Source organism: Balaenoptera physalus, assembly GCF_965194825.1.
Source record: "Balaenoptera physalus genome assembly, chromosome: 2".
NCBI lineage: Eukaryota > Metazoa > Chordata > Mammalia > Artiodactyla > Balaenopteridae > Balaenoptera > Balaenoptera physalus.
The window spans coordinates 102541508-102567631 of record NC_138883.1 but is presented as its reverse complement, the minus strand read 5'-3'; the positions used below and the strand labels follow the sequence as shown (position 1 = coordinate 102567631).

Sequence of the window (26124 nt, the reverse complement as noted above, 5' to 3'; positions counted from 1 at the left end):
GTGGTGGGGGGAGGAGGAAGAAGGAAGGAAAAAGAAAGAGAAGTAGCTACACCATGGGTATCTTTTATGTAACAGCTTGTAGTCATGTTACCAACTAGAAATGATCCTGTTCTTGAAATTATCATAGAATTACAAATCTAGAAGGGACTGGAAATTTGTTCATCACTGCACTTAACCTTGTCACAAAAAGAAAAATTGGAGAAGCCTTGGGTAACCTTATAGATTTGTAGGAGTTCTTTTTATATCCTGGATACTAGTACTTTGTCAGATGTATGTTTTGTAAATATTGACTCCCAGACTGTGGCTTGTCTACTCTTTTTAACCTATGCTTTTTAATAAGCAGAAGTCTAATTCTGATTAAGTCTAATTTATCATTTTTTTCTTTTGCAGTTTTTTTCTTTCTGTATTCTGTGTAAGAAAGCTTTGCTTACCCCCTAATTGAAGAGAGATTCTCCTGTGTTTTCTTCTTAAAGCTTTGTAGTTTTAGCTTTTACATTTAGGTCTAGGATCCATCTTGAATAACTTTTGCTTTCAGTGTAAGAGAAGGACTAACATTCATAATTTTCCATATGAATATCCATTTGTTACTGCACTTTTTATTAAGAATCTTCCCTTTTCCCATTGGAATACTTTGACAAATACTGTTGAAAATCAAATGAACTGCATAAATGTGGGTGTACTTCTGGGCTCTATTCTATACCAGTGTCATATTTCTCAATCACACCAGTACCATGCTGTTTAATTACAACAGCTTTATACTACATCTTATGTTAGAGTCAGGTAGCATAAATTCACCAACTTTGCTCTTCACTTCTCAAGACTGCTTTGGGTATTCCAGGTCATTTGTTTTTCTAAAGAAATTTTAAAATTAGCTTGTAAGTTCCTATACAAACACAAAGAATCTTGGTAGGGTTATAATTGGGATTGCATTTAATCTATGGATCAATTTGGGAAGAACTGATATTTTAAGAATATTGTCTTCCTGTTCATGAACATGGTACATCTTTGCATTTGCTGAGGTCTTTTAAAATTTCTCCAAGCAAACTGTTTGCTCAGCAGTTTTCAGTGGTCTTGCACGTCTTCTAACATTTACTCTTAAGTATTTAAATAAAGTTTCTTAGATGCTACTATAAATGACATTTTTCATTTAATTTTTTTAAAAACTAAGCTGTTCTTTACATACAATAAAATGTTCAGATCTTAAGTGTATCACTTAATCAGCTTTGATGAATGCATATTAAGACACAAGACATTTCTGTCATCTCAGAAATGAGTTACCTTCACAGTAGAACACTTCTCCCAGTGGCAACCACTGATTTGATTTTTATCAACACAGGAGAGTTTTGCCTATTATAGCTGTTCACATAAATGGAGTCATACCGTAGTTTTGAGATTTGGCCTCTTCCACTCAGCATAACATTACTGAGATCATTACATCATTCCATTTTATTGCTGAATAGCATTCAACGTATGAACATAACACAGGTCATTTATCCACTCTCCTGCTGATGAATATCTGGGATGTTTCCAGTTTTAGGCTATAATGAATAAAGATGCTATGAACATTTTCGATGAAAGCTTTTGGTGAACAATGTTTTCATTTTTCTTGGATAAACACCTGGAAGTAAACCTGTGGAGTCATGGAGTAGATGCATACTTAACTTTATAAGAAATTGCCCAACAGTTTTCCAAAGTCATTTACCATTTTACAGTCCAACTAGCAATTTTAACTTTAGCTTTCAAAAAATTTTAGCTATTTTGAACAACAAAGTCCTAATGTATAGCACAGGGAACTATATTCAATATCTTGTGATAAACGATAATGGCAAAGAATATAAAAAAAGAATGTCTCTATGTGTATAACCGAGTCACTTTGCTGTACAGCAGAGATTGCCACAACATGGTAAATCAACTCTACTTCAATTAAAAAAAAAATAAAACAAATTTTTAGCTATTCTGGTAGGTGTGTACTGTCACGTCATTGTGGTTTTAATTTTCATGTACTTGACAGCTAACAATGTGGAGCATTTTTTAACGTGCTGACTGCCCGTTTGTATACTGTCTTTTGTGAAGTGTCTGTTGTAAAAAATTGGACTGCTTCTTTCTTATTACTGAGTTGTCAGGGATCATTATATAGTCTACACTTAAGTCCTCTGTCAAATATATGTGTTGCTAATACCTTCTCCCATTCTGTGGCTTCTCTTTTCCTTTTCTTGATGGTGTTCTGGGATGAATGAAAGCTTTAAATTTTAATTAAGTTCAATTCGTCAATTTTTCTTCCATGTTCTATGCTTTCTATAGCTTCCGTAAAAAATTTTTGTTTATCTTGAAGTGGTAAAGATATTAATCTATTTTTTTCCCTATCAGCTTTATTATTTTAGCTCATATTTAAGTCCATGATCCATCTCAAACTTATGTTTGTCTATGATGTAAGTTAAGAGTTGAAGTTCTTTTTTTTTTAAATATTGTTTTATAGTTGTTCCAGCACCATATATTGAAAAGAGATGTTTCTTTTCTTACTGAATTGCTGGAGTGCTCTTATCAAACACCATTTCCCATATAGGGATGGATCCCTTTCTGGACTCTATACTGTTCCATGATCTATTTGTCAGTCTTTATAAGAAAACTACGCTGTCTTGATTAGTATTGCTTTACAGGAAGTCTTTAAGTCAGGTAAAGTCCTTCTTCCTTTCTTTTTGAAGATTCTTCTGGCTATTCTTAATTCTCTGCCTTTTCAGATCAACTTTTAAATAATCTTGTCAATGTTTTATAAAGAGCCTCCTGGAATTCTGACTGGGATTGCATTAAATCTATAGCCCGGTGGAACTAACATCTAAAGGATACTGAGTCTTCCAATTCATGAACATGGTACATGTCTCTATTTATTTAGATCTTCTTTGATTTCTATCATCAATATTTTATAGTTTTCATTGTTGAAGTCTTACCATCTTTTTTAAAAAAATTTTTTTATATGTATGGCTGGATTTTTATTTATTTATTTATTTATTTATTTTTTGGCTGTCTTGGATCTTCATTTCTATGCGAGGGCTTTCTCTAGTTGTGGCAAGCGGGGGCCACTCTTCATCGCGGTGCGCGGGCTTTTCACTGTCACGGCCTCTCTTGTTGCGGGGCACAGGCTCCAGACGCGCAGGCTCAGTAGTTGTGGCTCACGGGCCTAGTTGCTCCGTGGCATGTGGGATCTTCCCAGACCAGGGCTCGAACCCGTGCCCCCTGCATTGGCAGGCAGATTCTCAACCACTGCGCCACCAGGGAAGCCCAAAGTCTTATAATCTTTTGTTAAATTTATCCTTCTGTATTTTATACTTTTTGATGTGACTATAAACAATACTGTTTTTTTAAAATAGAAGTATAGTTGATTTACAATATTGTGCCAATCTCTGATGCACAGCAAAGTGACTCAGTTATACATATATACATTCTTTTTTTATATTCTTTTCCATTATGGTTTATCACAGGATACTGAATATAGTTCCCTGTGCTATACATTAGGACCTTGTTGTTTATCCATTCTAAATGTAATAGTTCGCATCTACCGACCTCAAAATCCCAGTCCATCCCTCTCCCTCCCCTTGGCAACCACAAGTCTGTTCTCTATGTCTGTGAGTCTGTTTCTGTTTTGTAGATAGGTTCATTTGTTCCATATTTTAGACTCTACATATACGTGGTATCATATTGTATTTGTCTTTCTCTTTCTGACTTCCTTCACTTAGTATGATAATCTCTAGTTGCATCCATGCTGCTGCAAATGGCATTATTTTGTTCTTTTTTATGGCTGAGTAGTATTCTATTGTATATATGTACCACATCTTCTTTATCCACTCATCTGTTGATGGACATTTAGGTTGTTTCCATGTTTTGGCTATTGTGAACAGTGCTGCTATGAACATTGAGGATGCATGTATCTTTTTGAATTATAGTTTGGTCCAGGTATATGCCCAGGAGTAGGGCTGCTGAATCATATGGTAATTCTATTTTTAGTTTTCTGAGGAACCTCCATACTGTTTTCCATAGTGGCTGTACCAACTTACATTCCCACCAACAGTATAGGAGGGTTCCCTTTTCTCCACACCCTCTCCAGCATTTGTTATTTGCAGACTTTTAAAATATTTATTTATTTATTTAGGCTGCACCGGGTCTTAGTTGCAGCACACAGGATCTTTGTTGCAGCATGCAACTTCTTAGTTGCAGCATGTGGACTCTTTGCTGCAGCATGAGAACTCTTAGTTGCAGCATGAGAACTCTTAGTTGCAGCATGCATGCGGGATGTAGTTCCCCACCTGGGGACTGAACCCGGGCCCCCTGCATTGGGAGTGCGGAGTCTTACCCACTGGACCACCAGGGAAGCCCCTGTGGACTTTTTAATGATGGCCATTCTGACCGGTGTGAGGTGGTACCTCACTGTAGTTTTGATTTGCATTTCTCTAATAATTAGTGATATTGAGCATCTTTTCATGTGCCTACTGGCCATCTCTATGTCTTCTTTGGAGAAATGTCTATTAAGGTCTTCTGCCCATTTTTCGATTGGGTTGTTTGTTTTTTTGCTGAGTTGTATGAGCTGTTTGTATATTTTGGAGATGAAGCCCTTGTCTGTCTCATCATTTGCAAATATTTTCTCCCATTCTGTAGGTTGTCTTTTCTTTTTCTTATGGTTTCTTCTGCTGTGCAAAAGCTTGTAAGTTTGATTAGGTCCCATTTTAAACAATACTGTTTTGATAATTTCAATTTCTAATTGTTCACTGCTAGTATATAGAAATATAACTGACTTTTTGAGATTGCCTATGTAACCTGTGACATAGCTAAAAGTACTTATTAGTTCTAGAAGTGTTCTTGATGATTCCTTAGGACTTCTCATGTACACAGACATATCATCTGCCAATTCAGCTGAATTTATTCCTTTCCAATTTTATGCCTTTTTTCCCCTTGCCTTATTACACTGGCTAGGACATAAAATTCAGGTAATGAGAGTGGAAATTCTTACCTTGTTCCTAATATAAGGGGGAAAACATTTAGTCTTTCACCTTTAAGCATGCAATTACACTTAAAAGCTATAGATCTTTCATGCAAGTCTTTTTTATCAAACTGAGGAAGCTGCTTTCTATACTGAGTTTGTTGAGAGGTTTTATCATGGATATTTGATTTTGTTGAATACTTTTTCTACATCTTTGGAAATGGTTTTCTTCTTAAGTCTGTTAATGTGTGAACTACACTGGCTGATTTTCAACAATTAAGCCAAACTTTCACTTCTGGTACAAACCACATGTGCATTTTGAGGATCAGGGTGTTGCTCACCTTGTAAAATGAGCTGCAAAGTGTTCCCTCCTCCTCTGTTTTCTAAAATAGTTTGTGTAAGATTGGTATTATTTTTCCCCGTAAGCATTTAAAAGAATTCACCAATGAAACCATATGACAGTCAAGCTTTCCTTGTGAAAAAGCTTTTGAAATGAATTTACTTGTATTAATAGATACAGAGTTATTCAAACTCCCTGTTTCATCTTGTCCCCTTTTGGTAAGTAATATTCAAGAAATTTGCTTATTTCACCAAAGTTGTCAAATTTATTAAGTTATTCCCAACACTTCCTTATTATTCTTTTAATAATATATATATGATTTACAGTGATAACCTCTCTTCCATTTCAGATATTGGTAATTGGTGTTCTTTTCCCTCCTTCTCTCTCCCCCTTTGTTTTAATTAGTCTAGCTAGGACTTATTAATTTTATGGGTCTTTTCAAATAATCAAATTCTGGCTTTGTTAGCTTTTTCTATTATTTGTGTAGTATTACACTGATTCCTGCTCTTATTTGTACTGCTTTCTCCCTTCCACTTATTTTGTGCTTCTTTTTCTAGCTTCATAGGGCAGAACCTCAGGTCATGTACTGTAGATCTTTTTTAATACAAGCATTTAGGGCTACACATTTTCTCCAAGGCACTGCTTTAATTGCACCAACACATTTTGCTATATCATATTTCATTATAATTTAGTTAGAAATATTTTCTAAATTCCCTTCTGATTTCTTTTTAAAACCATGGGTTATTTAGATATGCCCATGTCTAAATGAAACAGCCCTATCATTTCCAAATATTTGGTGTTTTTCTAGGTAACTCACTGACTTCTAATTTAATTCGTTTGTGGTCAGAAAAAATACTTTGTATGATTTTAAACCTTTTCAGTTTATTGACACTGATTTAAAGATGAGCACATTGTTCAATCCCGTTGAGTGTAACATGTACCCTTGAAAGGGATTTATATCTTCAGTTGTTGGGAACAGAATTTTTAAGTATCAGTTAGGTCACGGTAGTTTATATGGTTCATTTAGTTCTATGTCTTTACTAAATTTTTGTCTAGTTATTCTGTCAACTGCTAAGAGAGGTATTCAGAGCTTCAACTGTGACTGCAAACTTCTCTCTCTCTTTAATTATACTGATTTTTGTTTCATTTATTTTGAAGCTCTGTTATTAGGTGTATACACATTTATCATTGTTTTATCTTCCTTCTGTATTGACTTTTATCATTTTATCATTATCAAATGTCTGTATATAATGAGATTGACTGTAATGGAAAAAGGGGACGGTAAAGAAGCAAATGGTATGGGTAAATTTCTAAGTAACAGTTAACTGAGTTTTTAAAGTTAACTGTTATTTTTTTCAAGGGTATAATGTCTTAACTCTGATGAAAATTAAGTCCCTTGGGGAGAAAACAAGACCCTGCCTCTTCTAGGCTGAAGACTTTGAGAAAAACTTACACAAATTTGAATAAACACTTGTTTAAGAGGCAGCAATACAAACTGCCATAATCATAAAAGGATTTTTTTACTTCATGGTGACAGTTATTGAAGTATTAATACCTATTGGGGGTTTTTTTTTGGACAGTTAATATTATTCTTATTTTTTTAGAATTAATTTTTATTGGAGTATAGTTGATTTACAGTATTGTATTAGTTTCTGCTGTACAGCAAAGTGAATCAGTTATACATATACATATACCCACTCATTTTTAGATTCTTTTCCCATATAGGGCATTAGAGCACTGGGTAGAGTCCCCTGTGCTATACTGTAGGTCCTTATTAGTTATCTATTTTATATATAGTAGTGTGTATACATCAATCCCAACCTCCCAATTTATCCCTCCCCCCATACCTATTTTTAATAAAGATGTTGGCTTCTATGCTCTGTGTTGAACCAAAAAAAATTCAATTGCAGAATGATCTATCAATGTTTCCAGTAACACTGCTACACCAGCTTCCTTTTAATGGCTCATCAGTTATGCCACTGCCGTGAAGGTAATATGAGGAGACTCATTTAGCAACATATTATTACATCATCTTAACATGAAGTAAGGCCCATCAGGCATTATTAAATTAGTCTGAACTTTGCAGTATGTCAGCAGCATTTTATGTACATTAATAGCAGAGTTAAATGTTCCTTGGGGGATTCTGTTGAAGAAAAATGATTTCAAAGTGGTGTTTGGGTATAATTTTGTAGTCACTATTTATATTTTCTTCTATTATCATTGTGTGGTTAAGATTATTATGTTGCTTGTGAATAGGTAAGATAAAATGGCAGCCAATTATTAATTGTTTGGTGTATTTTTTTCTTCTCTGACCCATTATAATAAATACAGTTTGGAATACAGGTTTTTCTTTGAGTGGGAGTGATACATCTTTTTAAACTCTTGAATTTCCTGGGTTTACTACTTAGGCCTCAAATCAGCTGGTGTGAACCATCATAACTTCTCCTGGCAACTACAGCACAGCCAGAGCTAAGTGACAATAATAAATAGCAAAGCCATTGTTCCTTTCACAGTAAGGAATACTTTCACTTATTTTAAGAGCCCTCTGGTCTTCATTGATGTTATTTATCCTTGTTGCAGTATAATCTTCTCTCATCTGTGCTGAATTTTGGGCTTTCTCTTTGGGGCTCATGCATTGCTTCCATGAATTCTTCAAAAACAAATCTTTCCCTGACATGAATACCTATAAATCTTCTTGTATATAGGAATATTGTTATTTTATATTTCATACGTTCCCGTAACCTTGTTCTCTTTTCCTTAGGCCTGACTGATCTCTCCAACATGTGATAAATAATTATTAAAAAGCAATCTTACAGTTTCTTCTTTTTTAATACTCCATATGTGCTTGTATTTGGAGTATACAGAGGAACTGGGTTTCTCAAAGCATAATCCCCAGTCGATGTGAATTAAAATCACCTGGGGTACTTGTTAAAAATAGAAATTCTCAGGCCCCTCCTTGACTGAACAAATTAAAATGGGAGGGAGGTAAGGGATTCTTACCTGCAGTATAATTACATCAAGGTTAAAAACATCAAGCATGAGTTTAGAAGGTTTACCACTTGCTAGATGTATGGCACTGAGCAAATTACTGATACCTCTGGAGAACACTCATTTTCTAACCTGCAAAATGGGTACTGTTAAGAGGAGTAAATGTGGGAGTTCCCTGGTGGCCTATTGGTTAGGATTCCGGGCTTTCACTGCTGAGGGCCTGGGTTCAATCCCTAGTTGGGGAACTAAGATCCCGTGGGCTGTGGGTATGGCTAAAAAAAAAAGGGGGGGGTGGGCAGATTAAATGTGTAATTCAATGCCTGGCTTAGTTAGTGCTCAGTAAATGATAACAATTATTATTAGAGTGCTATGCATTTAGGTTTGAATAAATGTTTTGATATGAGAATTAAATCTGGTATAAACACATATTAATCACTGGTAAAAACTGTTAAGATTCATCTTTGCAAAATTGGAGAATTACATAAATGGAGCTTATCACTGATTCTAACTAAATAGCAACACCTCTGCCAAGGTAGTATAAAAAATGTTACGTGAAAACTCATTAATTAATATAAGCATTAACAATATTTAACAGCTGCAGCTGTAATTTCAAAGACCTTACAATAGTTTTTTTTCCCTCAAGTTTAGCAGTAGTGTTAACATTAGACCAGTGGTTCTCAATCTTTTGGTTTCTTAAGAATAATATTAAGGACTCAGAATAGCTTTTTTTGGTGGGTTATATGAATCGAAACATTTTAAAATATGCATTCATTTTGTAAAATACTTTCCCTTTCAAGTACACGCAGTTTAGCCTTCAGAGACTTACAAAGTATGTGGGGAAAAACTGCTAATTCTATTTTTCAAATGAATAAGTCAATACAGAGATGGGATTTAAGGTTAAATGCCTTGTCTTAGAACCACAGGTCAGTAACTCGCAGAGATGGGATTTGAACCTAGGTATTCTGATTCTGAAAGGCATAATTATGGGAGAGGTATTAAATGAAGTAATATGGTTAGTATGACAGTTAAGTGCCTATGTCTAAAATTAGGGGAGGGGGATCTCATGAAAGGCATGCAGACAGCGGAAAACTAATTTAATATATTCTGCCTTTCCTTTGTATGCTTTTTGGCTTGATTCTGATGGGAATCTACAGGCAAACTGAGTGTTTAGGATTCTCAGTGTAAAGATGTGGGGAAAGAAGCAGAGAAAATGGCCATTAGTAGAAATGCAACATGCTAAGGAATATGCAAGAGCTGAAAGAAAGTTTCCAAGTCAAAGAGATTGTAGGAAGCTCAAAAAATTGGATGTAGATTTGCAAGTAGCACTTTGCAAGAAACCGCCCTCAACAGGAAACCCCTTGTGTCTTGTCACTTTAGCAAAGCTATATTATAACTACCCTTAAACTAGGCACTCGCCATGGTCTGGTCATCTCTGGCCCAAGCAGTTTTCAGATCTTTTGATGACACAATACCTTGCCTAACCTGTTGGTTCTTCCCATAGGTCAAAGAAGAAGAAATGAAGAATAAGTACTTAACAGATGACCAGACCTCTCCCCTAGTTTCCCCTTTAGTAATCTCATGAACAAACTGTGTGAACAAACTTGTGAACAAGACAGCATCTAAAGAAAGATCACAAGAAGTCAACAAGACTACATGCAGTGGGGGATGGCAATGACTCTGATCCCTTATCTCAATGATTAACTGAGATTACTTCCTCTTTTTTCCCCTTTAAAAACTGTCTTGGCTGAGCAGAACCTTCGGAGTTGGTTTTGGGGGGACACAAGTCTGCCTTCTCCCCAGATTGGCAGCTGTCTGATTAAAGGCAATCTTCCTTTCTACCAACACCTGCCCCTCGGGTATTGATTTTCAGCAAGCAGCTAGACCTGAGTTTGGTAACAGGTTGAAATGAAGTACTTCCAACATAAGTAAGTTTAACATAGGATGGTCAAGCTACACAGAGCAATTTTATGTTCTTCTTGTACTCTATCAGCAACACTGTTCTTTTCATGAGGAAATAAACAAACATCATTTTCAGAAATAAGCATTTTGGAAGAGGGTAGGAAGCTAACTGCTACTTTGCCTCCAGTTAAAATGGAGGTGAGTTATGAAATTCTTTGATGATAGAGAAAGACAATCTGATGAACTGTGGAAGGGAAACCATTTTAAGTAGAGGAGCAGAAAAAAAGAAACTATGTTTAATTACTAAAAACCCACCACATTTAGTCACAAATTAAATGCACAAATAATGGTGAAATAAATTGGAAAAATTTCTACCTCCTCTGTTAAAGTCTTTATCTATGTGTTAAAAAATTATCTCACTGCTTTTGTTATTTATTAACTTACTTGACAGCCTGGTAATCCAGTATCTCTGCTGTACAGGGAAAATGAGCCTCTCTCTGACGTTTTTCCTGTAAAACAAAGAAAATAGTTCCATATAAAAATCCTCATTTACTGACACACAGTCAATTCAACTTCTAGACCATTCATGGAAGTACAGAGAACAAATGAGAAACAAGGAGACAAAAATCCAATAAATAAGACTTAAAAAGCTCACTACCATTCCAGTCATGTGAAATAATGAAAAAAAATATTCAAAAGAATAGATATCTACAGAGCCAATAGTATGATTCATATACCCACAAGAGAGAATGTTTTCCCATATTTGCTTCAGATTGAACACTCCCCCCTTTCCTTCTCTCTCTGAGAAATTGAAACAGTAAAGATACAGTTCACATCTCACCCCAGACCACAAGATAACCACTATCATAAAACTGGTATATGATTCCCATGTATATTTTGAATCTTTTAGTACATATTCATGTATTCAAACAATATACATTACTATTTGTGTTTAATACATTGAAACAAATGGGATTACATGGTATATATCTTGAGATAGATGTTAAAAGTAAACACCTAGTTCATTCATTTTTTTTTTGTTCATTCATTTTTTACTGCTATAGAATGTCCCATTATACAAATAAAACCACAGTGATCTATTCTCCTACCGAAAAATAGAAAAACAGTTTCTTCTTTTTTTTCTAGTTATCATGAACAATGCTTGAACAAATATCCTTGCACGTCCTATATACACATAAGAGTTTCTCCAGGATAGACACAAAGAAGTGAAACTGCTGGGTTAAACAATGCACACTTTCAACTTCATAAGTATTACCTTTCTCTGAAGTTGTCATGCCAATTTATACTCTTCCCCGAAATGTATAAGAATTCCTGTTGGGATTATACTTACAGTTCAAAAGCTGATGGCTAAGTATCAGGAATGGTATAGGCCAGCTCTAGAGGGAGAGCAGGTGTCTCACAGTGCTGACAATTGACAGCAGTGTTCTTACTCGTTTGCTTTTCAGTACACATGAGTTTAAGTAAGTTCAGGAAAGCCAATTTTCAAATAGTATATAGTTTTAAACGAAACAGTCTTTCACAAATAGACATGTTGCTTAAAAAGATTTCTGCAAGGATCACAGTTTGATGTTAATATCAAAGATAGAGATACAAGTACAAATGACAATGGCAGAGCTAATTCTTTTTCTTCATTTCAGGGTAAAAAAAAACACAATGCAATTAAATGTGACAAGTTATCCAAAATAGTTAAAATTATTGAGGCTATATGAAGTCACCATAATTGTATACTATACACTGAGATATCAGCTTGTGATTATATAAAAATGTATAGTTTATTAATTTAAAAAACTGCACACATAGATGGGATGCTCAAAATTGTTTACTGATAGGGTGCATAATTTTAAAAAAACTTAGAGACATATGTACTAATATTCTATCATTTTCATTGATGTATGCACCCCACTGATGTATTCAACTGGCCAATTGATGTAGAAATCTTACAACTCTGAACTTGGCATCTACTGAACCTTTAGATATACAAAATAATTCTTGTAATAACAAAGCTAGTTATTAGAAAACACTTTAATAATTAAGAGTATAATTTCTGAGCCCATTAGGATATTATAGCATATGTCTTAAGAAGCACTTACTGTCTGTTCCTGATGAAGCACCTATTTCAGGTGAAGCAATGCCAACACATAAAAACGCTGATTTATGAGAACAGGTTAATTAATGTGGTCTAGTTGCCTCACATTATCACCACCAAGTAGGATGTTCTACGTAAAGAATTTTAATTTGCAAAATATACATATGAAATTAAAAAGAAAAACATTTCTAACTCTTTAAATATATCCTTCACAAGTAAGACTGCTTATAAAAGTCAAGGTGATATCTCACAGTTTTAGATTCTACACTTCAACTCTTGGAATGTGGCTTCACAAAATCCTTAAAGGATTATGCATTTGCAATTCTGACACACACCCCTCCCTGCCAGACCAAGAATATGGAAGAGACTGAAGGGATATGCCAACACACCACAGCAGGCAGACAGATCACTGGGAAAAAATAAAGAACGGCCCACATCTATGATTTGCAGGTAGTACTTTATTAATCAACTACATTAAACAAGTTTATGAAATGTCAAAAATGATTCTCAGTGTATGTCTTTAATTTTAAGAAAATGTTGCCTTTAAAAACAAATCATAGGGCTTCCCTGGTGGCGCAGTGGTTAAGAATCCGCCTGCCAATGCAGGGGACACAGGTTTGAGCCCTGGTCTGGGAAGATCCCACACGCCGCGGAGCAACTCAGCCTGTGCACCACAACTACTGAGCCTGCGCTCTAGAGACCGCAAGCCACAACTACTGAGCCTGCATGCCTAGAGCAAGTGCTCTGCAACAAGAGAAGCCACTGCAATGAGAAGCCCGCACACCACAATGAAGAGCAGCCCCCGCTCGCCGCAACTAGAGAAAGCCCGCATGCAACAACGAAGACCCAACGCAGCCAAAAATAAAATGAAATAAATAAATAAATTTATGAAAAGAAAAAATAACAAATCATGACTCATACACTTGGCAGGACAGAATTGGGAGACAGTAACATTTTAAACCAATATCATAAAGTTTAAAAAAAAAGACTATGCCAATGAGTTGTCATTCACAATACACTATCAACTTATTAATAGTTGCAATGCTCACCAAGTCCTTTTTACCTTGTAAATTCTTCCTGAAACGTTATCTCAAACAACCAGTAAAGACTTGAAACTAAGCAACAACTGTTATACTTTCACACAAATATACTAGTAAGGAATCTTTTTTTTTTTTTTTTTTATTGTTGAGGTGGAAAAGGGAACAGAGTGAGAGATCAATATTAGGTCTGTTTTTTTAATAAAGTACAGATTTCAAATACAATCTTAATGTAAGTATCTGTGTGGAGGCTATCCATCAGATAGACTGTTTAAGAAAATGTGAAGTTTTAAAACTTACTTCCTGTGCCTATTAAAATTTCTAAACAACTTCTTTTCACAGAGGATATTCAAACCAGAGAGAATGAAAACTCATTTAATATAAGCTCAAAATATTTCAAAGTAAAAGTTCCTTCTGAAATGGAAAGCTGGTAGCTTGTTTTTAAAATGACAATGAACCTAATTCAAATGAGATTCCAAAATGTAAATACATTTTTATTTCACCTTTAATTTGTTAGGAACTATTTATTTCTTAGGGACTTAGAAGTCTGGGTACTCCTGAAATATAATAATGCATACTCAGTCTGAGATTTAAAAGACAATAATCTTTAATTCTTTCAAAACTACTTTTCATAAGAACTCTTTTCATGAATTAAAATGAATCCTATGTCTTTTAATTTAATCTTAGGTGTCTGACAAATAAGAAAAACTTCTGACTACTGTATTATGGGGTTACTACTTTTACATAAATATTATACATAAATTACAGTATGTGGACAATTTTAACAGTAAACATCAGCTGAATACAATTTAACAACTATTAGTAACTTAATGTATATCTAATTTCCCTTGAAACACCTATGAAAAAATATTATAAAAATTTTACTGGGGTATTCTAGCAGAGGGGTTTTATTTGTGTGTGGGTGCGTATGCATCCTGGGCCTCTTTGGCAGTCTTCACAATAATGTTTTTAAAAGTACAAAGCAAAATATGTAGTATTGTAAAGTAAACTGGTATGTTATTAAAATGTTAAAGAAATTTGCTGCGTAGTAATATATGTGTCTTTTAATTAACACATTAAATAGTAAGATCTAGAACCAGGCCTATTAACAATGGTAATTTCAAATCATAAATGACAGTTTAAAGATATCTGCAACAACTATATTATGCTATGAGAATATCTGTTCTATTAGTGACAAAAATCATAGATACTATCAAGACTGTTTTGCTACCCTCATTCAAAATTGAAGGAAATGCTAAATTTTACTTGGAGACTGGAAAAATAAAAATGACAATTTTTTCCCTGTCCAAGTTCACTGATTTTCCTTCCATTCTGGGGGTCTCTGGACTCCACCCTAAGAACCTCAACACTAGGAGAAGAGCAACATGTATTGAAAGATATACATTTATATACATATTTGTATATCAAGCCAAACACATATTTCATAAATAAGTATTTTGTGTGCAAAAGTACTTTAAGTACCTAGACTTACATGGTTTACATTAATCAGACTCAGTATTTTCTGACCCCAAACTGAGAAATGCTCAAGATACGACAGATGAGTTTGACTAATTTGGACAGGATTTATAACAATTGTTCAAGAAATAGCAAATTACTGATTCAAGAAATTATTTTACCCAGTTGTTTGTATAAGATGTATGAACTATTAGAGGCAGTCATTACTATAACAAATTTTCTTGGAATTAAAAAAAATAATTCTAAGTTATTTTGTTCCGTAGCAAAAACATACATGTCACAACAGTAAGTTGCAACTCTCCATTGCTTGCCTAAGCTCCAAAAATACAAACTGATGTTAATATTAGTCTATAAAGAACTCTTCAAAAGATAATTTTACCTACATTCTTTTGGCATAGGACACAATCAACAGTCAAGTTGAGGCTGAGGATTGACAGGCACAGTTCATTCCCATTCCTTGTCAACCCATTCCTCCCCAACCCAATCACAAATATCCAAGAGTTGACTAGATGGAAGAATCTGAGTTTGATAAATTCCATCAAACATTTATGGGTTAGTCAATCTGACAGATGGTGGGGTTATGAGATGAAGAACCAAGCCTGCGCCCTTAATAGGTGTCAACAAGTAGAAAAGTTTATACCCTACTTGGATGAAAAACAAGTTTCACAGTTAAGGTCAGGTGTCTTGAGGTTCAGATCCAAAACGCACTGTGGGTGGTTCCAGAAGAGTGGACAGACAATTCCCTGGGGCTAACACAATCCATAAGGCCTACTGAATGAGGAAGGGGACCCCTATTCAAACCTGAATGGAGTAATAGGCACCTTCTGATCATACTAAAGGTGGAGATGAAACTACCCACCATTTCACAGAAGATGGGTCTTCTGAGTAGGTGGCCCATGTGAGAACAATACAGCCTTTTAAGGCAAGTGACTTTCAAACAAAAGTGGTCTGGGACATAAGCTGTATTTTGCCCTACATACAGCTTAAGAGTTGTCAAATTGGTTTTCATTTAGACCCAGATCACGCCATCCCAAGGCTGTGAGAACAATCAGTCTCAAGGATAAAAGGGATATGCACTGACTGGGACAAGTTGATCAAACACCTGAGTAAACTCTAAGGTCAGAGCTGAACATGCTTCCTTTGCCCAAGGCCTAAAGAGTGAGAATCTAGCTAGTCTTGGAAGTTTCTAGTGTGGTGAGAACCAAATATAAAGAGGATCCCATCTTTCATCTGATAGAGAGATAGCTCACTGATTTTTTTTCAAAAGCAATTAAATGCCCTTTTCCCCTAATCGGCAAAAGAAAAAGAAGGGGGTAGAAAGGTAAGGACTAAAAACACAAAATGGCAAAGAGAAAAGGAAATGTAAGACGACACAAAAGAAGAGAAACATGGAAACCTGCCTTCCTTTACAACTCTATCTGCATTTTATTACTCCATAAGTGCCATCAAGAATATACTGGCTTTATTAGACTAAATTAGACTAAAATTAGACTAAATTTAGACACAAATTAGACTAAAAAAAAAAAAAATTGAACCACAGAAACCAAGTCATCCTATCCTGTACTTATATAAGTGATTTTTCTAAACGTAAATGCAGTATTTCATTTCCTTAAATAAAATTATTTTAAATTTCATCTTTGATTCATCACGTTACCCTAACCTATCTGAATTTATGCTAAATACTTGGAAGCCCCAGAAAAGAGGGGTAGGAAGAACATGACCAGAAATTTCTAACGCTTACTCCACCTCAAAAATTGAAGGCATGTCCACTCCCAGAGGAGTGGAGGAAAGAGTCGAAATGACAGGAATCCTCTTGGCAGGTCATTTATGTTGGTGGAATGTACCACACCCAATTTTGGGAACCCTGGTTGTAAGGGTTCAGATTTTAAACAGGGTAAAAGTAAACTCCAATTCTGGAAACTCCTTGAAGTGCAGGTGAATTAAAGGACCCCTACATCATTTCTGAGTAATTATAAATACCAAGTAAGACCAAATGACCTTTCCCAGGATCAAAGACTCATTTTTCAATGAGACTTCAGAGGTTACCTAGTCCAACTCCCACCCAAAGCAGTACTACTTTGAACACAGAGTCTCACCAAAAAAGGACCACTGATGATCGCCTTCTACTTTGTACCACCCACATTTTAAGAATAACACTAAAAAGCCAAAGTGTAGGGATGGTGAGGGAGAACTCTCAGAAAATAGAATTTCCAACAGTAAAATAAAAACTCTGCAGAATATTATATAACATTCCAGTTATTCTTATTAGTAAAGAGATTTGTGTAACGATTAGCTCTTTTGTTGCAAATCTATTTATTAATGCAGTGGGAGACTTAATAGACATTTTTAGCAGCCAAGTTACTACTGGTGAATCACAATGAGTTCATGTTTATTGGACATTCAGGTATTTTATGGTGAAATGGTTATTCACATTTTTTGCTCACTTTTTTCCTATTGGATTGTCATTTACTTGCTGATTTGCAGGAGTCCACGTATTTTTGATAAAAACCTTTTATTGTATCTATATAAATATTTTATGTAGGCTGCCTTTTCACTCTCTTAATGGTGTCTTTTGATAAACATAAATTCTTCATTTTAACATAGTCCAATTTGTGCATTTTCCCCTTTATGGTTAACATTCTTTGGTGTGTGCACTGTTTAAGAATCTCTGCCTGTTCCAAGGTTACAAATCTATTTTTCTATGTTTTCTTCTAAAAGTTTAATCTTTCACACACTTAAATCTGAATTTGGTTTTTGTGTATGTTGGTAGGGGGTCAAGGTACAACTTTTTCCCGTAGGGATATCCAATTGACTTCAGTACTGTTTTATTGAAAAGATGATCCACATCTTAAAAGTATCACTGTGGCTGCTGTGTGGAGAATAAATTATGGGGGAACAAGTATGAAAGCAGGAAGACCAATTAGAAGACTTACTGAAATAATCCAGATGAAAGCTAGTGATGGCTTTAATTGTCCTGACCCACTGAGGTATGTACTATTAAATCCCCATTTCACTAATGAGGAAAAATAATTTGCCCAAGGTCACAGACTAAGTAGATGAAAGACTAGAATGTAGGGCTATCTGACACCAAATTCTTAACAGCATACTATACTGCATTATTTTCCATTGGAGGTTTAGGACACAATTCTTATATTCTAATCATATACATAGACATTTAGTGGATCCCAAATACAGTATAAAATTTTTTCTCCATTGAGCCCTCCAAGCAGCCTCTACCAATCAACTGATTTAGCACTGCATGTGAAACGTATTCCAGCTGAAGGAGGGAATGATGACAAATCGTTCCAAAAATAATTGGCAGCAAAGCCCAACTACTCCAGAGGTTGGCTCTGGGTATAATGAGAACATGGGCAGTTACGCTGGTTACACTCACAGGTAATAGCTATTCTTTTCAGTTCTCACAAAGGGCACATGATGATGTTACTCTTGCTTCAAGTGGCTGTTATAAAAGTATTTATTCTTATCATGTCTTTCTGGGCCTCAGTTTCCTAATCTATAAGAGTAAACAAGTTGGACAAGATCAGAGGTTACATAATGACATCCTGAGAGATTGTTTTGTGTGGCCAATGCAGGGATTTGTTTGTCTGTATATGTTTAAAACAATTTTTAAAAAATTAATTGCTGTGCCAGCCATGAGAACACACCTTGCAGAACTCCTACTTTGGGGAATGTAACTAACTCCCTGAAGTCAGTTCCTTTGGGGAACTGCTCCAGCTGCTGTGCTCTAGAATCCATGACTGCTTTTGTACTGAGGCCCACTTGCTTTCAACACATTTGACAGAGTATGGTGGGGAAAGTAAAGTACACCCCTTCCCGGGAGACATGGCATTACTTTGTTGACCAACTTTGGCTCGTGAACTCTCCAGCTGCTTTGCTGAACCTTCCTTAGGGTACACAGCAGTGTAGGACGCTTCCACTTCCTCTTCTTCACTCTCAAAGTCTTGAGGTTGCTGTCGGAATTTGCTGACTAGCTATTACGTGCAAGGCACTGTGAAAGGTGCTTTACTTACACTGCTGGTTGCACTGCTAGCTGTATTCTTCATCCTACTAGATATCCTATTAATACCAAGGAGTGATTGAAGGAAGCTGTGAGATATGACAATAAATTTTCAAGATCTCCTGTAGATCTCAGTCTACTGGCTGGAGAAACCTGCCCTATAATACCCTCTTAGCTGTATGTGCTCTCTTCCTACCAATGCAAAATAATGTTTTTATGAGGGAATGACCAGAGAAAAAGATATTATGGAAGATGTAGCTGGCTCAGCAATTATTTCTGCAGCAGTCCAGTGAATACTTGAAAATTTCCAGCAAAATTTAGTAATTTCAATGAGTAGCTATTACTCAAGAAATAACTGTTCACTTTATGAGCAACAGCACAAATTAGAACAAATAGTTTCCCTATTTGTCTGAAAGCGAGTATTATTTCAATGTTCATTCAGGCATATTGATTTACATTCAAACTCAAAATCTATTAAATAAAAAACTGCATCACTATATTTTAAACGAGCAGCATGAGACTGTTTTTCTCAAAAGATAAAGGCTTAACTTAGAAAGAGAATTCCTGGATGTTTCAAAAATTACCTAGATCAACATTACCACGATTCAAAATGAAATATTTCAATATATAAATCAGGAGAGCTTTTCTATATTTAGTTTTCAGAGAAACAATATAAAATCCTTACATAGGCAAATCTAAATATTTGGGCACAAATCTAAATTTGATCACAGTTTTATGAGCAGAATATCCTCCTCCCCCTTGGGTATCTCTGAAAACTCATTAATTACCTAATCCTCTTTACTTATAGAGAAGCTTTCCCTCCCTTTTTTGTGGGTGAACACTACCAAAGGTTTCATATAATTTGAATCACAGTAACCACTTGGAGAAACATAAAATACTATCCTACCAAGTGTGGAAATCTGTAATGCCATTGAGTATATCTAAGCAGAGACTTAGGAATTCTGATCACTGCATTCATGTCTTGGCTCTTGCTTTTCTCTCACTGAGTGAACTGGGCAAGTTACAAGTCACTTGACATCAATGGCCCCACTCACTCTTTTAGGAAAACCAACTCAGTAACATGTACCTCACACAGGTCTGTACAATTTAATTAATGCTTATAAAGTAGTTGGAAATTCTTGTCTGAAAGAACCTAGGACGATGCTAAATATCAGAACTACAGTCTTCATTCTGGTAACAACCTGTTTAAACTTACAGGAAAAAAAAATCTTAAAAGGAACTCAAACTAACAGATTTTTTTTTTTCAAGGGAAGGAAAGAGAGGGAGGGTTTTTAACATAAATGCTTGCCTATTTTCTTCACAACAATTTATTTAAGTATTATTGGCTAACATTTGTGCCAAGCACGCTGCTGGCTACATGGAAGATATTTAAATATCTAGTGCCAACAAGCACAGCTGCTGGACTCTCTATGCCCTCCTCTTGTTCACTCTGTGCCAGATTACTCACACAGCTATGAATGATGAGGCAGCAGCACAGGAAAATGCCAAGCGTGAGTGAGATTAGTGATAGCCCAGAGGATCCCTACAGAGGTCAGTGATTAGCAACTTCCCAGTTGTAATCAGTTTTCTAACCCAGTCTTTATCTCATCACTTATTCCATCTTAACTTAGCAACAACTTCCTGTAACAGGCATCAGAACTATAAGCATCTTCCCAATCAATCCTGCAGAATTGCTACGGCACCAATAAAGGATCTCATTATCCTTGATAAGAACACACAGTCAGACCTGGGCAATTTGAATAGACTTCAGAAATGACTTCTTGAGACTAAAACCTGAGATGAAGCAGTCCAGGGTGCAAACATTCACCAATCCAGCTACCCTTCCCAATTCTCTCCATCCCTCCTCCTAAAAATCAGATTCACAAATTAAATATAAACAGATAGACGAGGATGAGAAGGTTTATACACAACAGTCTGCCTTTGAGACATTGGAATGCCCAGAGAGAATACTAAAATGCAGGATTCAATATGAGATGGTGAGGTAAGTAGGTAGGTAGAAATTAGGGATGAATGAACAGAGTAGAATAAGAAAATACATTTGATCAATTTTAGTCATTTATCAAAACTTTCTGGACCATTTCATGGTCCAGTTGTGCCATATACAGAATCCATACCAAGGTACTCATTACAGGTAGATCAAAATCTAAACACTTCTCTCAGACATTTTACTTAATAATTGCTTTTCTAAATTGTATCTGAAAACATATTCACATCTGTACTGCACTGTTGCTTTGCCTTAGATTCAGGATTTAAGTGTGTTTTCTCATTTCCCCAACCTTATGTTGTTTAAAACTTAGAAACAAGGACGTTTCATTTTTACAGCAATTCAACAAATTATAGAACTAGGAATTATCTCTTCATCTTTGGCTGCATTTCAGGAGAAAACATGGTGAATATGTGTTCTCTAAAAATAATCAGGTAACTTTTGTATCTTAATGTTTATGACATTCTTAAATAAAAAAGGATTTGAAATAACTCAGTTGATGCTTTACAACTTTCTAGCCAATCCTACTGAGCCAGTCCTTCAACACACCTCAATCTTGTCTGCTCTTCTTACCCCAAAAATAAAGAAAGAAAATCAGGTAAAAATCACATCACCAAAAAATTGGGCTGGGGGAAGAGAGAGTAGCATTGTTATCAAACTGTCTTGGTAATCATACACCTAAATAATCTACTCCTTCTTACATACTGTCTCTGCTTTCATCAAATCCTTGTATGAATGTTTTCTCTCAGAAATTTCTTGTATCATACAATGATAAACAGAACATGAAGCTCATTATTGTTAATTCCCATGATTTTCTCACATCTTTCTGTATTTTGGCTGTTTTAATTTAAACCGTGACCTTAATCAGGCAAGGTCACTGTCTGAGTCTGTTTTTTTATGGCATCCAGGGACCAGAAGGCAGATGCCACTTGTTCAGGGAACACTGGACTGGAATTCAAGACTTGTGTTGTTTGCATGCCAGGAACAGATTCTAGTCCAAGGCAGTATCTATGGCATACAGCCACATGGAGGCAGAGAGACAGTTTAAGAGAACTGTGCTCTAAAATAGCAGATAATAAATGATTGTTAATTAGCTAGTTTCCCTTGACAGCGAGAACTGGAATAGAAAAAAAGGACCTAGTCAATGGAACTGCCACCATTCACCAACTATCTGATCAGAAACAGGGTAGTGAAATGAAACAAGCATGGAAATGAGAGCCAGGAGGGTCTATTCCTGTCTCTGTGTGAATTAGCAGTGTGACATGCATAAATCATTAAACCTCCCAAGGCCTCAGTTTCTTTACCTAAAGAACGGGGTGGGGTGGGGCAAGTTTGGACTGGATGATCTCTTTCTGTTTTTTATCCTATGAAATTGACATCCTCATCTATTTTGCTATTAATCAGTCACCCTCTTCTGACAGAATGTAAATTTGGGCACTCCTGGTACTAAAAGGAAGAAGACAAGCTGCTAAAAAATGTAGAGACTTTTGGAATAATGATGACGTATGGTTATAAAATGAAGTATAGGGCTTCCCTAGTGGCTCAGTGGTTAAGAATCTGCCTACCAATGCAGGGGACACGGGTTCGAGCCCTGGTCCGGGAGGATCCCACATGTCGCGGAGCAACTAAGCCCGTGTGCCACAACGACTGAGCCTGTGCTCTAGAGCCCGTGAGCCACAACTACTGAGACCGCGAGCCACAACTACTGAAGCCCACGCATCTAGAGCCCATGCTCCGCAACAAGAGAAGCCACCGCAATGAGAAGCCTGCGCACCGCAATGAAGAGTAGCCCCCGCTCGCCGCAACTAGAGAAAGCCCGTGCACAGCAACGAAGACCCAACGCAGCCAAAAATAAATAAATTTATATATAAAATATAAATAAAAAAATAAAAATGAAGTATCTAGGCAGTTCATCATAACATCTGTTTAATACATTCTGAGATATTTAAACCATGAATATGGTATGCTGAATATAGGAAACCGAAGTTAATATACTCAGAATTATTAAGACTTCATTCTACTCAAATTAAGAAAAACTCTAAATGGTAATAAGGTTTTTCACTGGGGTGCAACACCCTTCACCGATACAACGTAGGAAGGTAAACACATTTGGTACACCACAGAAAATGTACAGATATGGAGCAAATGAAGGAGACTATTCTATTCTGTTTTCTTAAAACAGATGGAGAAAGCCCAAAAGAAAGCCTTAAATCCCCATTATGGTCTACTAAGATTTAAATAAGGTTCTTGATACATGATGGGAACTCTGAGGGTAGAATATGATACATTCAGTTTTCACTGAGTGGCCTCCAACACTGCAATTTACTGCCATCTGACCTCTGTAGTTTGAAAACAGGTAAAGGCTTGCCTTGAATTCTCAATGGGTTATAATCCAGAGTTTGTGAGTCAAACTACTCAAAATGAGTTTTTTTTTTTTTTACAACCCAACTCATTATAAATGGCAAATCAAGTTAAAGTATGTCTGTGTAAAATATTTGTTGAAGGGAGAAGCAAAGGAAGAAATTAAAGAGTAAAGGAAGTAAAGAAAAAACTGTAATAATAAAATCAGAGAGGAGGCATGGGGCAGTGGTTAAAAACAGTGACTCTGGATGCAGACTAACTGGGTTTAAATTCCCACTCCACTTCCTACTAACATTATTACCTAAACCTCTCTGTCCCTCAGTTGCCTCAGTGCTGCAATGGAATAATAAGAGTTTTACCTCACTGGGTTTTTGTGAGGTTAAAATGTATTAATATACAAAGTGCTTTAAAATAGGGAAAAACACAAGATAAGGGCTAATTAAATATTAGTTATTATTTTAAAGAAAAATACACTGACTGGAAGATCCATGAATGTGTATCCTGTGCTTGAATATCAGTGCTTGAGGAAAAAGTCTTAAATAGAGAATAAGTAGGTAGATTCCAGGGAAATAATTTAAAGAGAACTTGTGGATACTTTCAAAGTTTTAAAAATTCTTTATGCCTTTCATTTCATTAAAATTCATTAAAAGCTAATGGCTTCACTCTTCCCTTAGCATTAATGAATGGGTATTTCTCTAGCACAATCTGTACACTGGGCCACAAACAATTAAGCTTCTGTTCACAACTGAAATAAAGATAAAGATTTACCAAAAAAAGCATGCAAGGCATGAAAAAGGTAGTAAAGAATTTAAAAAGAAATGAAAGCACAAAAGAAGGACAACCTAAAGTGAATTTTAACAGAGTTGGAGATTCTATAACATAGAGGAAACAGGGTAGACAGGCTTGCATGTAATCCTTTACTTGCTTATTCCTTTTTTTCCAGGAGTTGGGAAAAACGGTTATGGGAGATTACCTTGGGTCTGATAGTTCTAAGCCATTGGTTCAAGATACCTTGGTTGTTATCTGAAGCTCATGGGGGACAGGGGGGCAGACCATCCTTGTTAGGTAAAAAGGAGGAATTACACTGTGAGGAGGTTTACCACAGTGTATAAACAAATGGGATGCTCACTACTTAAACATTTTCATGTAGGGAAGACCCTATTCTTTAAAATAAGTGCAAAAATCACTAGAAAATAGAGAATAAAAAAGTCAAAACTTTTTTTTTCCAATCTCTTTTTTCTCTGTGTGCTTTGACTATTTACATTTAATGTGATTATTGATATGGTCAGATTTAAATCTATCATTTTTGTTAGATGTTTTCTATTTGTCTCATCTGTTCTTTATTTCTTTTTCAGTCTGCTTTTGGATCAAGTATTCCATTTAGTCTCTACTATTGACTTTTTTTTTTTTTAGTGTTTGCCCTCAATTTATAATATGTATCTTTAGCTAAAAGGGTCTACTTTCAAGTAATAATGTAATAGCATAGGAAACTTTCGAAAGTATACTTCCAAAATCCTCCCTCCAATCCTTTGGGTTATTGTTGTTATGCCTTTTGCTTGTACACATTTTATATACCCCACATACAGTGTTACTATTTTTGCTTAGACCTACAGTTATTTTATAGTATGATTAAAAGTGAGGAAACATATGTCTTCTATATTTACTTTCATTTTTACCATTTCTGGAGCCCTCATTTCTTTGTATGTATCAGGGGTTGGCATACTATAACCCATGAACCAAAGCTGGTCTGCTTCCAGATTTTGTATATAAAGTTTTACTGGAATAAAGAGATCATCCATGGTTGCTGTTGTGCTACAAAGGCAGAGATGAGTAGCTGTGACAGAGACTGTCTGACCTACAAACCCTAAAATACATGATATTTGGCCCTTTACAGAAAAAACTGGTGTAGATCCAAGTTTCTGCCTGGTGTCACATTCTCTACGCCTAAAGAACTTTAACAGTTATTGTAGCATAAGTCTGCTGGGAATTGATTCTCTCAGCTTTTCATGTATCTGAAAAAGTTTTTACCTTGTCCTTACTGAAAAAACATCTATTTTCAATGTATACATAATTCTGGGCTGACAGGGTTTTTTTTTTTTAACACTTTAGAGATGTCACTCTATCATCTTCATGCTTGCAACTTTTCTAATAAGAAGTCTGCTGTAGTTTATTTTTATTGCTCTGTATATACATGGTTTTTCTGCCTCTGGCTGCCTTCAAGATCTTCTCTTCATTGTTGGTTTTCAGCAGTTGGAATATACTTCTAGGGGTGTGCGCGTGTGTGTTGTTTTTTAAAATCTTATATCTATGATTTTTTTTCTCTCTTCTTCTCCATCTGAGACTTCAATCACAAACATGTTAGACTGTTTGACATCGTCCCATAGATCTTTTATCACTTTTTTCTCTTTCTGTTTCAGTTTGGATTTCTGTTAACTGTATTCACACTTACTGATTTCTTCTGCAACTGTGTTGTCTATTGACAGTCCTGAAAGAATTCTTCATCTCTGATATCGTGTCTTTTATTTCCAACATTTCAGTTTGACTGTTACTACCTCCATCTATCTGCTAAAAATTTTCCATTTATTTGTGCATGTTGTGCACCTTTTTCCATTAGATCCTTTAATATGTTAACCAGAGTTACTTTAAAGTCCTTGTCTGATAGTTCCAACATCTGAGCCATCTTTAGGTCTTATTCTATTGATTATTTTACCTCTTGACAATGTGTTTTTTTTCCCCTTATGTTCATGAATCATAATTTTGACTGAATGCAGGATGTTACGTGTAGAAGAGCAGATACTGAGGTAAATAGCATTTAGGCCTGGAAATGAGCGTGCCTATTCCAGAGTAAGGCAATTAGTCAATCTAATCAGGAGTTTAGCTGGGTATGATTGTTGTTGCTTTGGTTACCTTTAGCTGACGAGAAG

The 26124-nt window shown here is 35.6% G+C and overlaps 1 protein-coding gene across 12 annotated transcripts in view; it reads right to left on the bottom strand.

Moving 5' to 3' along the window:
- Positions 1 to 26124, bottom strand: part of TCF12 (transcription factor 12) — a 373830-nt gene that overhangs the window by 104046 nt on the left and 243660 nt on the right. For 11 of the 12 annotated variants that reach the window (XM_082446357.1, XM_082446358.1, XM_082446349.1 and 8 more), the window contains one exon: positions 10641 to 10705. In XM_082446357.1, the coding sequence (XP_082302483.1) occupies positions 10641 to 10705 (65 nt within the window). Of the gene's footprint in view, positions 1 to 9713; positions 9789 to 10640; positions 10706 to 26124 lie in introns of those variants that run through there. The other variant, XM_082446355.1, reaches the window with a different exon arrangement.